This window comes from Pristiophorus japonicus, chromosome 2 (assembly GCF_044704955.1).
Source record: "Pristiophorus japonicus isolate sPriJap1 chromosome 2, sPriJap1.hap1, whole genome shotgun sequence".
Taxonomy (NCBI): domain Eukaryota; kingdom Metazoa; phylum Chordata; class Chondrichthyes; family Pristiophoridae; genus Pristiophorus; species Pristiophorus japonicus.
The window spans coordinates 286,078,814-286,093,296 of NC_091978.1; the positions used below are offsets into that span (position 1 = coordinate 286,078,814).

The following is a 14,483-nucleotide window of genomic DNA, read 5'->3' on the forward strand; positions in this document are numbered from 1 at the left end:
GCACCCCAAATTTGCGACCTGCAGCTGTTGGTAGTGCCTTTCTCTGTCACACCACCCACCACCTCCCACCCAAAAGGATAACAAAAGAGAGAAGCAGAGGAGGATAAAGAGAGAAGCAAAAAAAGTTAAGGGACAAGAAATAAGAAACAGCAATACAAAGACATCAGAGACAGGTAGGAACAATCATGTTCTCTATGTGTAACGCCGTGAAATTCGTATTTTGTTTGTGTACGTTACATTATAACATTATGCAAAAAGAGAGAGGGGATCATTGAGGTTTTGCATGATGGCATTTCCATTGGTTACATGTAGTGGTTACCCCTTCAACTCAGTCCAGTGCAGTGTAAATACAAACAATGTGACGTCAGGGCGGCAGCAGAAACAGCAGCAGCGAAGCTTGCTTGTGAGTGAGCGCCTGAGCGTCTCAGCAACACCACCACACCACAGAACAGGAGGGAGAGGCAGGAAAATCTGCAATGGACAGAAAGTTTCCCCTCTTTCACGATTCAGTTAAGGTTTTGTTTCGCGAACTTGGACGTTTCGCTGCCGAGTGGGAATAAATTCAAGGAGAGGACACGTAAACCAGTCATTCGGGAACCGAACCGTCAGCTGCGTGGATTGAATAGTGATTTAATATGTACTGTAGTTTAAAGAAAGAAAAAAATAAAGAGTGTTGCACCTTCAGGATCTTGGAGGGTTTGCTCTTTCTTGCTATACTATCCGCTGACCTCATATCGCAATGAGTTGGATGTGAAGGTTTGTGCAATATTTATATATATATATTTTAAATAGGCATTAGGCCAGAATAGCAGTGGTTTCGCGGTTTATTAACTGAGTGCGACTGATAATCCTGATGAGACGTCTGCAACGATTACAAAACGCACCGTTTGAAAAGTCACCCTGTCACTGAGGCGTTGCGCAGATTGACCTTTCCCTCTAGAAATAGAATTAAATGCGTGCTGAAGATCGCCTCTCTCCCACACCATCAGCAGGGGTTTCATTTCATTAAAATCTGCAAACGCGAAGTCAAACTTTTCTCCAGTAATTATTTGAGAAGCGAGAGGGGTTAAAAAAGACCGTTTTCCCCATAAGACAACAGATTCCGGTGCGTTTTATGTCGACTTTAACGAAAGGGTTTGCGCGAAAATGGTGGTTTTCACTTCAGGCAGGCATAAAAAATGAACTAAAACCTTCAACCAACCAAAGGATTATCATCGCATTTTTTTTACATTGCGTCACCCGGGTGGAGTCTTGCAAGCTAGTTTTTTTTCTTGCTTTTTTTTTGGTTGTAAAAATGCTCTTTATTAAAGTGACTGAAGCTCGCTGTGGTTGGGAGGGTTTGGACTGAAGTTGCGGGAGGATGGCAGCTGGTTTTGCGGTGTAGGGCGGCAGATGTTGGTGATAAGGGAGCGGGCAGTGCTGGCGAAAGTTGCCTCTCGCTCCAGCTCTGTCTGATCCGCTCTATTTGGAGCTTCCTTTGCAACTTGGTCTCGGAAATGTCTCTGCTGCAGTTTGGGCTGGAGTGACAGCTTGGGGGGCCAATGGGCGAGCGGGTGGCGCCTCCTTGCCGAGGCATTAAAGGGCCAGACTGCAGAGCGCCGGCCGCAGTGCAGCCAATCAACAGTGGCGGTGGGCGGGATTTTCGCCCTATCCCGCCAGTCAGCGAGCAGATGCAAAAGAGCTCCCAGTCATTCCGTTCCCACCCCGCCCCTTGGTGGAAAATAATACACACACACACACACATATATATATTTATTTTAAAGATCCATATAATGTGTACGTGTTTCAGGTTTGATCTGAATGTCCTTACGCTAGTCAGCTAAAAAGCTTTCAAACACGTCGCCAGAGAGAACGGGTAAGTCCAGAAGGCACCACTGACAGTTTAATTAATGTTTTGCATTATTATTGACAAGAAGACTGAAGTTGTAATTGAAGCTGTTAGCGTCTAGTGGTAAATATTACGGCATCAGAGAAAGAATAATAAAACTCGAGCAGTTTAGAGACAAAATACTAGAAAGTGAGGTGAAATGATTGAGGATGCAAAATCGGTTAAGAAGAGTGGAGCACATCCAGGCGGATTAGATTGCACTTCAACAGAGACGTGACCCAGATATATGTAGTGATCTTGTGGTGTCGTTTCATTGATGTAAACTTGTAAACCAGATCCCAGGGGATTAATGAAAAAAGAATCGATCTTCTGCGAGGAAGAGCGGGAGTAATGCCCGTGGGTCCAGTAATAAAATCCCCAGTTCACTGAGAAAATGTTGGTCTGTTCTGCACAAGTGTTTTTATGTTAAATGCACCTGACGCTCACTGTATTGTCGAGTTATTCACAAACTTTGAGCGAGAATGGGAAAAAGTTGCATAATTTTGAATACCCACAAATTGTCAATTATCTTCGCGTGTAGGTTTTGGTTTTAATAATTTGGGTTTGGTGTTTAATCATCTTTTGCAATTTCTCCCACAATTCTGTTTGGACTCGGAGTTTATTGTACATGTTTGCGTGTTTAAATATGCACAACCTTGAGTTTCTTCTCCGTAATCTTTTATACGACAAAACAACATTTGCATTAACTAGGTTGTACATGAGTCGCATTGTTTTCTCCATTAAAAAGTAATCATTCTAAATATTTTTTTTAAAGTACCTCACTATAATCACAACCAATTTCTTACAGCTCGTTCATTAAAAGAGAACTTATGTAACGCACCTTTCTATGTCATATCCTTTGCTAATAACACACCTTTGTACGGGTCCCAAAAGGCAGCATTACATAGAGTCTGCTGTCTGTAGTAGTTGGTCTAAGTTTTACTTTGAAATACATGGCGATGTAAGTATATATTTAATGTGGAATATCTTAACTAAATATGTTTGTTGTAGGGTAATGCACATTGAAAGTTATGTTTTGAACTATTTATTATTTTTGCACTGACACATGATATATTTTATCTGCCAGAAATGGAATAGAATGAATGTTTTTTTTAAACAAAATTCAATTTTGTTTTAGGTGTATTAAAGAGCCAGCAATGGAAACCAAAGGATATATTGACTACCCAGAGGTAATGAATATTGGAAGACAGTGGAGTCTAAACAAATCTAAGTCGAGTGTTGGGAGAGATGAGATTGGTAGCTGTGACAGCAATGCAATGACTATTCTCAATGTTAGTTGTATACCTGCAGTTGACAAGAATGGTGATGGAGAGAGGAGTCAGGAGCTCTCTCCCGTCCTTCAACATCCAGCTCATTACCAGGTGCAACACCAATATCAGCACCTTGGTTTTCTTGCTTCAGATCCAAAGTGCAGCATAGGATCTGCTAAAGAACTGTCAAAAACTGTTGCTGAGTCTATGGGTTTGTATATGAATTCTGTAAAAGAAATGGGGAGTGAGTTTAACTACAGTATGCAATCTGAACTAATGGAGGGGAGGCCTAGCAATATTATTCAAAATGGTGGTCAAGAAGTGGACCTTCAGGAGGAGAAGGTTAATACTATCTTATTACAGCGAGAGATGAGACGATGTTCTTCTTCCTCCAGTCCTGAAAGAAATAGTCAGGGTTCATGTATCGCCAGTCCTATAAACTTTAATAATTTAGGCTCTTCAGTGTCAAGTCCTAATAATATGAACTCTTGTGTCCCTAGTCCTGCTAAAATAAATTACTTAGCTCTATCCAGCCCTGATACTGTTAGTAATCTGGGATCTTCCATCTCTAGTCCTGATAATATCAATAATTTGAATACTTCTGTCACTAGCCCAAGTGACGTTCATTGCACTATCTCTAGTCCTACTAAGATAAATAGCGTAGGCATGTGTAGTCCTAGTAATATGAACAATTTGGGCTCTTCCATCTCCAGTCCTGCCAATGTTAGTAACCTGCGCTCTTCAGTCTCCAGTCCTAATAACATGAGCTCTCCTCTTTCTACCCCTACTAATCTAGCTTCTCCTCATTCTGTCTCTGCTAATAATAACCTTTTGTCTAGCCCTAACAATAACAGCATAGCTTCTTCTGTCTCCAGCCCTGCTGTAAATAACCTGCGCTTTCCCAACTCTAGCCCTGCTGCTGGATCAAGAATGGTCTTCGATTCCCACCAGAACCCAGGAGTAAGAAATCAAAATCACGAGGAAATTAATGTATTTAAGGATAAAAAAACAAAAGGTGAATGCTTAGAGACAGGGTCAGTTAACAATGTCAATCCTGATCAGTTTATAAAAACTGAAGTAGACAATGATTTTGGTGGGGCATGTTTCTTAAGTAGAGGTAGCTCAGACCTATCTACTTCAATGTTCTCAATGCCTCTAAAATGTGAGTTGAATGAAACTGCTTGTCTGAATGCAATGTATTCTGGTCAAGGTTCAGAAAATCCCTTTTCAGAAATTGCACATCAATTGATTGATTCTAAGACAAGTTATGGAGACACCTTTGACCTTTATGGGATTTTAGGGACACCTGCATCCTCCTCTAATTCTAGTTATGCACATGATGCTTTTTTACAACCCAGCCCGGCAACAGTGATCAAACAGGAGCCAAATGACGAGGGCTACTGCCAAGCCAACTGTTCACCTCCATCCACCATTGTAGGTGTTAATTCAACTGGACAATCATTTCACTACAGAATTGGAGCCAGTGGCACAATTTCCATGCCTTGCCCTTTTATGAGAGATCAAAGACATCAGCTTTTAAATGTAATTACTCCTGTATGTGCTGTACTTGGATCTTGGAAATCGCACCCTGTCATGCCACAGAGCTCCATACCTCCTGGGAGAAGTGATGGCTACGCACTGCAAGGATACATTCCTGAGAAAATGTCACGGTAAGCTCTACAACAGTTTCTGAATCTTAAATTGTTTTGTTAAATTGATTCAAGATGATGTTTAATCTGTGCCCTGACAATGAGGATGCCATGTTGTTTAATGTTTTAAATAGCCAGTTAAAAAAATGAGATGCTTCGTATAATGCAGAAAATTCTAGATTTTTTTACCTTATTAATTAATGCATGCCATTTGTATTTTTGGTGCTGACCATATGCTAAGATTGGCATCACCAGAAAATTAGTGCAGTAAACTGTATAACAGTTTTTTCCCCAATACATAGATTTTAAATCTTGTACTATTGGCTGATTTGAACATTTTAAGATGCTTGTCGTCCCCTTTTGAGGGAAATGGAGACTTCTGCAGCTCAACATTTTGCTTGGGTAAAGATGCAAGGTTCTGCGCAATGAGATAGCTCTCTGCATTTTGACCTGTGAAGAACAAAGTTCCATTTGTGGCATGCTATGGTGCTAGGGTAATTTTCAATGGTTATCCAGCAGTGCATGAAATACTTAATATTTAACAGTGATACAGTGGTTAAAAACCTGATATACTGTGGTAGTTGCAACGATGAAGTTATATATCTTCAGGTTAGACATTGTCATATAGCTTCAGTTAGACATTACAATAAGTTTTTTACTCTTTTGCTTGTTTGAAACTGCTTGAACTATGTAAATGTATTTTGGGTGGTCGCAACGTAAGAATGGAAAAAGCTAAAACAATTTAAAAAACTGACTATTCAGGTTCTATTATATGCGCTAACAAATAGCATTTAAGTCTGTAATTCAATCTCAGGGTTCTGATGTTCATAAGTACTTAAGAATTATTTCACAGTTATGGTGTCAACAGAGCTGCTTGATTGAATACAATTGTATAGTTTCCAACTAATTAACTATTTCCTTATCATTTCCAGCTATGACTTGGCAGTAAAAATATTTGAGGTAACCATATAGATGTAAACCACATAAATTAAGCAAAAGTGATTTGACTTAATTTCCATATTAATATAGAAAGAAGCAGTATTGCAGAAGTAACTAAATGTATTCCTGTAATATTGCTTCTTTTTATATTTGGAGTGGCATCATATGAGTATTTGAATTTACTGTGTTTAAAAAAATTCTGGTAACTAGTGGCATGGTATTGCTTTATCATGATAACAGTGTTTCATGATCACTCCAGTTGAACGAAACATAGGAAACAATTACAGGTATCATAGATTTGACAACTTGGCATATTTACCATTCTGACAAGTCATCCATAATTGACAAGTACAGTAGTGTTGAGTTAATGTCCTGCACATGTTCCTCATTATTTTATTCTGTTGTATATGCTGAATGTCTGATCTGTTTGAGATAGAAAGTTAGCATGCATATTTAGTAATATGTTATTGAGGTTAAATTACAATTCAAACTATCATCTGAAAGCTTTTTATGTTTATATTTAGATACATCTATTCAGTTATTATGATGGAAATATTGTCCAAAGTTCTAAGTGTTCAGTTCTACATATGGCAGTTTAAAAAAAAATGTCTGCATTCGATGATAGTTTTTAGCCCTGTTGGTAACTTCAAGATCAAGCATTGTCCAGGTACTGTCTCATATACATTTACATGTCTCCTGGTTTAGAATTGCAATAGAAGTAGATGCAGAAGATTCAGGGATTCTGCTAATTTGGAGTTCAGGTTCCATGACTTTTGACATTAAAAACAGTCTCTTAACAAAACGATACCAGAGACAGTCCAAGCAGAATCCCTGAATCTTCTGCCGTCTACTTCTATTGTAATTCTAAACCAGGAGACATGTAAATGTATATGAGACAGTGCTTGATCTTGAGTCCTTTGATGCAAAATTGTGCACGTTCACTTTTTAAAATGTTATATTCTTGTTATCAGTATTGCCAACTACAAAACATTTTGGCTGGTTTCCTAGTAATTTGGGTCACAGCTCTTTGCTGACAGTCTGTGATCATTGCTGAGGAGTGCTGCTCCTTTGAAGCAGTAATACTTTGTAAATAACTTGGTTGTTTACAGTTGTGAATTAAATTGCAGTACTTATTAAGAAATTCATTTCTAATAACAATTTTTGACAATTATATTTTATTATTTCTGTGACCGACAGAGAACTGCTACAGTGAAGTGTAATGTTCAGAAGTTCCACCAAAGTCAGTTGTGCAGCACTGATTCCTGGCTTTCTGATTGGCAGGAATAAACATTACAGAATCATTGTGAGCGTAGTTTGTATATGCTCAATCTTGCTCATTAAAATTAAAATCTCTTAGAAGAGAATGTGCTGGAAACACAAATTTTTTTACATTGCATGTTTTGCTTCTGAATTTCAAAATTATGTCAGTTAACTGAGCAGCACTTGATATTTTGAGTATTTTATATGCACAGTCATCAAACCTGTGGATAGTGTTTCGCTATATTTTAGTAATAACATTTAGTGAAGAATGCCCTTTTTAATACTAACGAATGTACAGATCAGTGATGTATAGTGAAATTATTATGTTTGGCAGCACCTCAGAAAGTAAGACCTTAAATTACAGCAGTGGCTCAAAGTAACAATGACAAACAGCAAAAAGCAGATCATGGAGGCAAACACATTTTTGTACATAGCTACATCATGGAAAATGACAGTGGAGTTCTACCTGCAATTGTTTTCTGGAGATTTGCTCTCGCTAAGGTGAGGGATGGATATCAATGCCACTTTAGTTCTCCAGTCCCAGTATCAATCATAAGTCGTGTATAGAGCAGGTTTAATGCAGATTAAGGTTCCCTGTACTCCAACTCAACAACATAAACCAGCTATCCTATGGCTTTAGTATGACAATTTGCAATAATCTGTGGGCAGCTTTCTGCCTTTGGCTCATGTTTGTATTGCCTGACGTTACTTTGCACCTTTGTTGTATTCCCAGCAAAAGGTGGTAGATCTCCCTCAATCCGTTGCTGGTGTAGAGACTTAAATGCAGTTTGGCTACGAGAGATTATGCAAGTCTTATAAAATAGTTATAGAAAAATGCCCCAGTGAAAACTGGATGAAAAATCAGCTCTGAGATGAGGCAATTGGTAATTTGCTCTCATATTTTCACCCAAATTGAGTGAAAAGGGTGGGATAGCATGGCCAACCTGCTCTCTGGTTTTCTCTTCACTGGTTTTCTCAGTGAGTGAAAATGTAAAGGAATGTATATTCGTATATCCTAAAAATTATAGTTTATGTTATTAACGTACAAATACTTAATGCATTCCTTTCCTATTTTAATAGAGGTGTTAACTCATTGAAAATCAAAGGAATGTCAAAGAACTATGTTAAACATTCAGCAGCTACCATCACAAACTGTAATTTGTAGGCTCATATGATATATATTGTAAGTGAGTCACAATCAAGCTACTCATGGTAATATTTTTATCAGGAATATTTTTGTAATCACATATTTAATGTTATTTGTGGTTTGTTTTAATGTAATTAATTAATTAGAATTAGAGATATTTTGAGCCAGCAAGAATATTAATAACTACCATTATGTAAATTTAAGCTGCCATTTTACAAATTTCCAGATAGTTGTGGATTCCATCTCGAAAATCTCTTAACCAGTTCTTAACTATGAAGTTCATGAGGGTTGTTGTCCAAATAGATCCATGTTCAGCAATGAGGCACATAGTTACTATGAATCTACAGCTGTGTGACAACGCAAAGGAAAAAAAAAATACAGTCAATCGGTGTGCAGAAGTTCCACACAGCAGGGTGTAAGTACACACCAGTTTGGCACATTATGGCCTTTCTTACTGAACTGAAGGAGTCAGTGCAACAACCTTTTTGAATACAGTGGAAGTAAAATTGAAAAGTTCTTTCAATTTTTTATATCTAAGCCTTGCAGTAAAAAAAAGAACATACTAATTGGCAAGTTCATTCTATGTGGAAATGAGGCAACCTTGTCTCTGAGTTCCCAGAAGACTTGAACTTTACTTACAGGGAACTAAGGGAATGGTAGAAAAGTATTCCTGCCTCCTGCAACTGAATACTTCTAGTATCAGTGTTAAAAATATGAAAAATATTTGTACAGTTTCTTCTAGACCATATATACGGTCCAATTTATAAAAATAAAATTCCTGTTATTACCAGATGATTTCCATCTAGTTTAGCCTTGCTGTTTCAGAAAAAAAATTACAAAATCATGGAAAGTCAGCAGTAAAAATTAAGTAGAGAGATGTGTCTGGTCCCACCCTTGTGCACATTCCTTCTGGGTTCTCTGAATCATTGTTTTCAATATTTGATAGTTTGGTACTCAAAGGGTTAATGTGCCGCAAACTCTGAAGGTTTTTTAAGTGTTATAAATTCCATGATTCATAATTACCATTAAAAATGGTGTTTGTTAAATTTGATCATGAGGTTTTTCTAGAGTCGCCGATGGTTAAATTATTAAGCGCCTTCAACAGGAGCTATTACTTAGATCTGTTGGCATGATAGTCCTGCTTAATTGCTCAAAAAAACATTCTAAAAGTGTATGCAAAGTCATGGAAATATACTTATTTTACTAATTTTTCTTCAAATCAGCAGGATTTCTTCTGACCAATCAGTATGAAACTATACTGTTGACTTGGAATGTTATATCACTGCATGGTGGTTGTTGCAATTTCAGGCTTTATTTTTTCAAAAGGAAAATTGGTATTGGTGCAGTTCTATATATTTATTTGAACACAGCGTTTAAAGGATATAATTGATCTAATGGGGGAACGTTTACCTAAAATATGGGTGGGTTGGGGGCGTGGGGGTAGTTAAATTGTTAAAAATGTGGACCCCGACCCGAACCCTCCTCCAACCTGCCCACTTCCGGTTTTAGCAGAGGCGGGACAGGGTAGCGTGGCAGCCAATCCGTTGCCAGGAGGTGGGTTGTCTATTTAAATATTATAATAAGGCTGGAAGCCTCTGTTTTAGCCTCCATTTTGAATCTTAACTTTAGCTAGTTGGGATTTGCACACCTCTTATCCCCCCATCGTACCCTGCCCCCTGCCCCCCCCTGTGCTGCATCTGGCATCTGATGCCTTCAGACCCCCTGCTCTTTCGGCCGCTCATGTTGACTGCGCCCCCACCCGCTACTCCGGCTACCCACAATCGCGATCTTGTTGACCCCCCCGTCCCCCCCGCCTGCTCCTCCGACCAGCCTGTGATCTTGCATTGACTCCCCTCCCCCCCCGCCCCCCACCTGGATCACGATCTTGTTGCCCCCTTCCACCGCTTCTCTGGCCGGAATGCGATCGCCATCATGTACACCCCCCACCTCACTCCTCCCAGCCCATGAAGCTGCATCGACCCCCTCCCCTCACCCCCCTCCGCCTGCTTCTCTGACCAGCCTGTGATTTTGCATGGATACCCTCCGCTGCTGCCCTCCCACCCCCACCCACTCCACTGACCAGCCCGCAATCTAGCATTAACTCTGTCCAAACCCCCACCCCCCTCGTTCCTCCGACCAGCCTCTGATCTATCATTAACTCTGTCCAAACCCCTCCTCCGCACTTCCGACCAGCCTGTGATTTTGCATTAACTCCCTCCAAACTCCCACCCACCCTCCACACAATGCCCCCCCCCTCCCCTCCCCCTCCGCTCCTCCGACCAGCCTGTGATCTTGCATTGACTCCCCCGACCCTCTGCCTGGCTCGCAGTCGTGATCATGTTGCCCCTCCTTACTCTTCCAGCCAGCTCGGTTGGATCGACAGTTGCCCCTGGTCCTCCGGCTGGCCCGTGATCTTGCATTGAACCCTCCTCTCTATCTGTTCTTCCCGGCCCACAATCACAATCTTGTTGTCCTTGCCCCCCCGCCCCCCCCCGCAATTTTGAATCGACCTCCGCTACGTGCTTCTCTGAATGCTCCCAACCCCCATGTGATCCCATCCCCTCTCCTCTGTGCAGCCTTTGTATAAGTTACAGTGCCCCATGATTCGGCAGATTTCAAGGGACAAATTAAGCTTGGATTTATGAAGTGTCTTTAGCATCGAAAAATGTCCCTAGACAATCACAGACCTGTAATCAGACAAAAATTGACATTTACCTAAGGAAGGAAATATTATGAGGGGTGACTAAAAGTTTGGTTAAAGTGATGCATTTTAAGGAGGATCTTAAAGGAAGGAAGTGAGGTGGAGAGGCGGCAAGGTTTAGGGAGGGAATTCCAGAACATAGGGCCTGGACAACTAATGGCGCGGCTGCCAATGGTGGGGTCATGGGAGTAGGGGATGAAACAAAAGGCCAGAGTTGGAGCAACACAAATCCTCGGAGGGTTGTAGGGCTGGAAGCAATTACAGAGATTGGAACATGGGGCTCAATTTTCCCCAAAGCATTATTTTGGCGAACTTGAAGAGTTCTGCCTGATTTTTTGGGGGCCTAAGTACGCCAAAAAAGAAGATTCTAAGTTTCCCCGTTGGATTTCTTCATTTTGGCATGGCGTAACCCGCCCTTTAGTTTTGGGGCTGGAGCCTTGATCTGCGCCAAAAAGATTGGGCTGCCTTGGTAACCAGGGACACAATGCGAGCTGAAGCATACAGCCAGCTCCGAACACATTAAAAGAATTGAAAAAAACATAGCAGCAACTTACCTCGAGCCCCGCCCAAACGGTCTGGTCTCATTCTCGGTCCCTGGGACACAATGGTCTTTCTCTCTCTCGCCGATTTCCTTAACTCTAGGGAAGGTTTTTCAGCAGAGGCCACATACGCTGACCTAAGCAGAACTGGAGTAACTCTCAGCTGGCCAAACTTCCCTAATTGGCGTAGGTGGCTGGTTACGCCCCCTTTGGCTGAAAAAAAAACTGCCCTAAAAAAATCATAACTAACTGAGTTACACAGGTGCAAATTGATTGTGGAAACTGTGATTTTTCAACTTAGGCCAAAAAGAGCAGCCTGCTCCAAAAAAAGGGGAAAATTGAGCCCATGGTGAGGCCATGGAGGGATTTGAACACTAGGCTGAGAATTTTAAATTTACAATGTTGTGGTTTTGGGTGCCAAAACTTTTGTATTACCAGTGAAAAGAATCTCTATGCATTATCAATCCTTCCCCTTCTCTTCTATTCTCTAAGACTATTTTTAATTTTAATCATGTGTGTTCCTTCAGAAAAATACAATAGAGGGAATGTTTTGATTGTGGCGCTAACGCAGCAGACCAATGCGTGATTGTTTTACACCCACTACTGGCCAAATGTCAATTTCACAGGGTTTTCTGTCATTTGCTGATTTAATATATTAAAATTTAGGCATTTGAGCTCCAAGTAGATATTTAGCTTCGTGCTTGGTTAGGGGTGGGGTGGGGAATTACTTTTGGGGTGGGGAATTACTTTTGCAGTAGGGCTTGGGTAGAACCACGTGCTGCCCAATTTCCCAGTTGCTGCTCGCTTTGAGACCTGCTGCTGGTCGCATCAATACTTCTCAGCTTAATATACCTTTTCTGTAATAACTTAAAGGCTTGGGTGTGACTAGAGTGTAAGAGGAAAATATTTTTTCTGCAAGTGTATAGCTAAAACTTTGATCAAGTGGGTGTTCACGTTTAGAGAATCAGGGTTACATTTATTGTTTTAACCCTTTTGAACTTTGACAACAACTCTTACTGATTTTAAGACTGTTTCTGTGAAATTTATAGCTATCTCAGCCAAGTGGCTGGCTTGGAGCCTGTTGACTTCGAGCTCATCCCAGAGTAATGCAATGTTTTTTCTTCATGCTATCTATCACCTTTGGTGCAATGGAAAAAAATGAAGTTGATGCAGTGGTTTGGATCATCAACACCTGATGCCACAGAAGACAGATTTGATTTACTCTGTTGCTGAGTCTCACTTGCGCTACTATAGGGAGTGGTGGAGAGAAAGCCAAGCACCTTCCTAAAGGGAAACAAAAGGGGGAATTTTAACCTTAAAAAACAGGTGGGTTGGGAGCGTGGGGGTAGTTAAAGTTTCCACTGGCTGGAGAGTCCAGAACTAAGGGGCATAGTCTCAGGATAAGGGGTCGGCCATTTAGTACTGAGATGAAGAGGAAATTCTTCACTCAAAGGGTTGTGAATCTTTGGAATTCTTTACCCAAAAGGGCTGTGAATGCTGAGCCATTGAGTATATTCAAAGATTTTTGGACTCTGGGGGAATCAAGGGGGAATCAAGGTATATGGGGATCGGGTGGGAAAGTGGAATTGAGGTCGAAGGTCAGCTGTGATTTTATTGAATGGCGGAACAGGCTCGTATGGCCATGTGGCCTATTTCTCCTAATTCTTATGTTCTTAACCCGCCTTCCCCATTAAAATGCAGCCCAAAGAATCAGGAGAGTTGCTTTTGGGCTGCTGGCATGTACCTCCTAATCTCCTAACCTCTTCGTATCTCCTAATCTACAGGCATAAAACGGGTGCAACAATAATCATTTTAGCAGTGCAGTGGCCTGTGGTTGATTCAGGCTTCTGCTGGATCATAATAGTAGATGGATGTTCAACATGGACATCCCATTGACTAATATTTTAATTGAGACATTAACCCATTTAAAATAAATGCTTTTATTAATTTTAATTTGTAACCCACAGGTCTATTTTCCTCTCATAGCGCACAATTTTGGCCATGACTTGCATGGAGTAAGTTGTTTTTTCTGGCGTAAGTTTAAAAAATGCCATTTTCCCCCCAAAATTTTCTCCAGAGTAAGTCAGTTAGGTACGATTTTTTTTAGTTCAGTTTTTTTTTCAAAAGGGGGCCTTCCCAGACACTTACGCCAGTTTTGGCCATTTATGCCACTTTGGCCAGCTAAAACTTACTCCAAATCGACTTAGGTCAGCGTATGTGGCCAGCTCTGAAAAACATTGCGGGCAATTAAGAATTCGGCGCAGGTTAGTACATTTAAAGCACCAACACTTACAAAGCACTAAACAAACCACAAAAAGTAATGAGCAATCAATAAATAACAAATAATAAATAGAAGTCCTACCTTTATGCCAGAATGCCCCCCCCCCAGCCCCAATCAAAATCCTCAAGCACAACCATCAATAAATAAAAAATAAAACTGAAGTCCTACCTCGGCCCGGGAAGTGAGTGGGCCGGCCGGTGCGAGAGGCCACTCTGCCGGGGATAGGGGGCGGCGAAGATCGGGGCGTCCCTTAGGCCGGGGATAGGGGCTGCGAGCATCGGGTCCTGCTCACAGCCCGCTGGGAGGGCAGGAGCATGCACACAGACTTCACTGCGCATGCGCGCAGCTTCCGGCAGTGCTTTCTGCGCTGGCCTGTTGGTCCGCCCCCCACTTCACTAGCTACGCCACGCTGGGACACCGGAGAGTCGGCAGAGCGGGCAGGATGGGGCCCCTTTTTTTCGGTGCGTTTCCAGCACGCAAATGCGCCGAAAAAAAGAGTTGGGGAAAATTGGGCCCATAATATCGAGAAAAAATGTTACAAGAGTTTCCGATTTGGGCGCAATCAGTGATCCTAGCGCAAATTGCGCTTAAAATTTCGCTAGTCTTGTAAAGTGAATTTTTTGCTTAAGTTTCCGCTCATACTAATTTGCGTATCACCGAACGTAAAATCTTCCATGAACCAGCACAAACGGGCAATGTTTTAGAATGTAATTTAAAAAATAAAATCCACTAAAATATATTCCTTAATATATTTAAGAGTAGTAATCTGGTCCAGCTTTATTAATACAGCTGAAAATTGGTTTATCACAAAAAATAATTTAATCAGAGT

The 14,483-nt window shown here is 41.0% G+C and overlaps 1 protein-coding gene across 1 annotated transcript in view; it reads left to right on the forward strand.

Moving 5' to 3' along the window:
• The first annotated feature begins 368 nt into the window (after window positions 1-368).
• The window catches only part of LOC139230540 (mineralocorticoid receptor-like), a 432,218-nt gene continuing 418,103 nt past the window's right edge, over window positions 369-14,483 (forward strand). Inside the window, exons 1-2 of the mRNA XM_070862377.1 lie at window positions 369-756; window positions 3,006-4,808. Coding sequence (XP_070718478.1) covers window positions 3,025-4,808 — 1,784 coding nt within the window. The 5' untranslated portion in view covers window positions 369-756; window positions 3,006-3,024. The remainder of the gene's footprint in view (window positions 757-3,005; window positions 4,809-14,483) is intronic.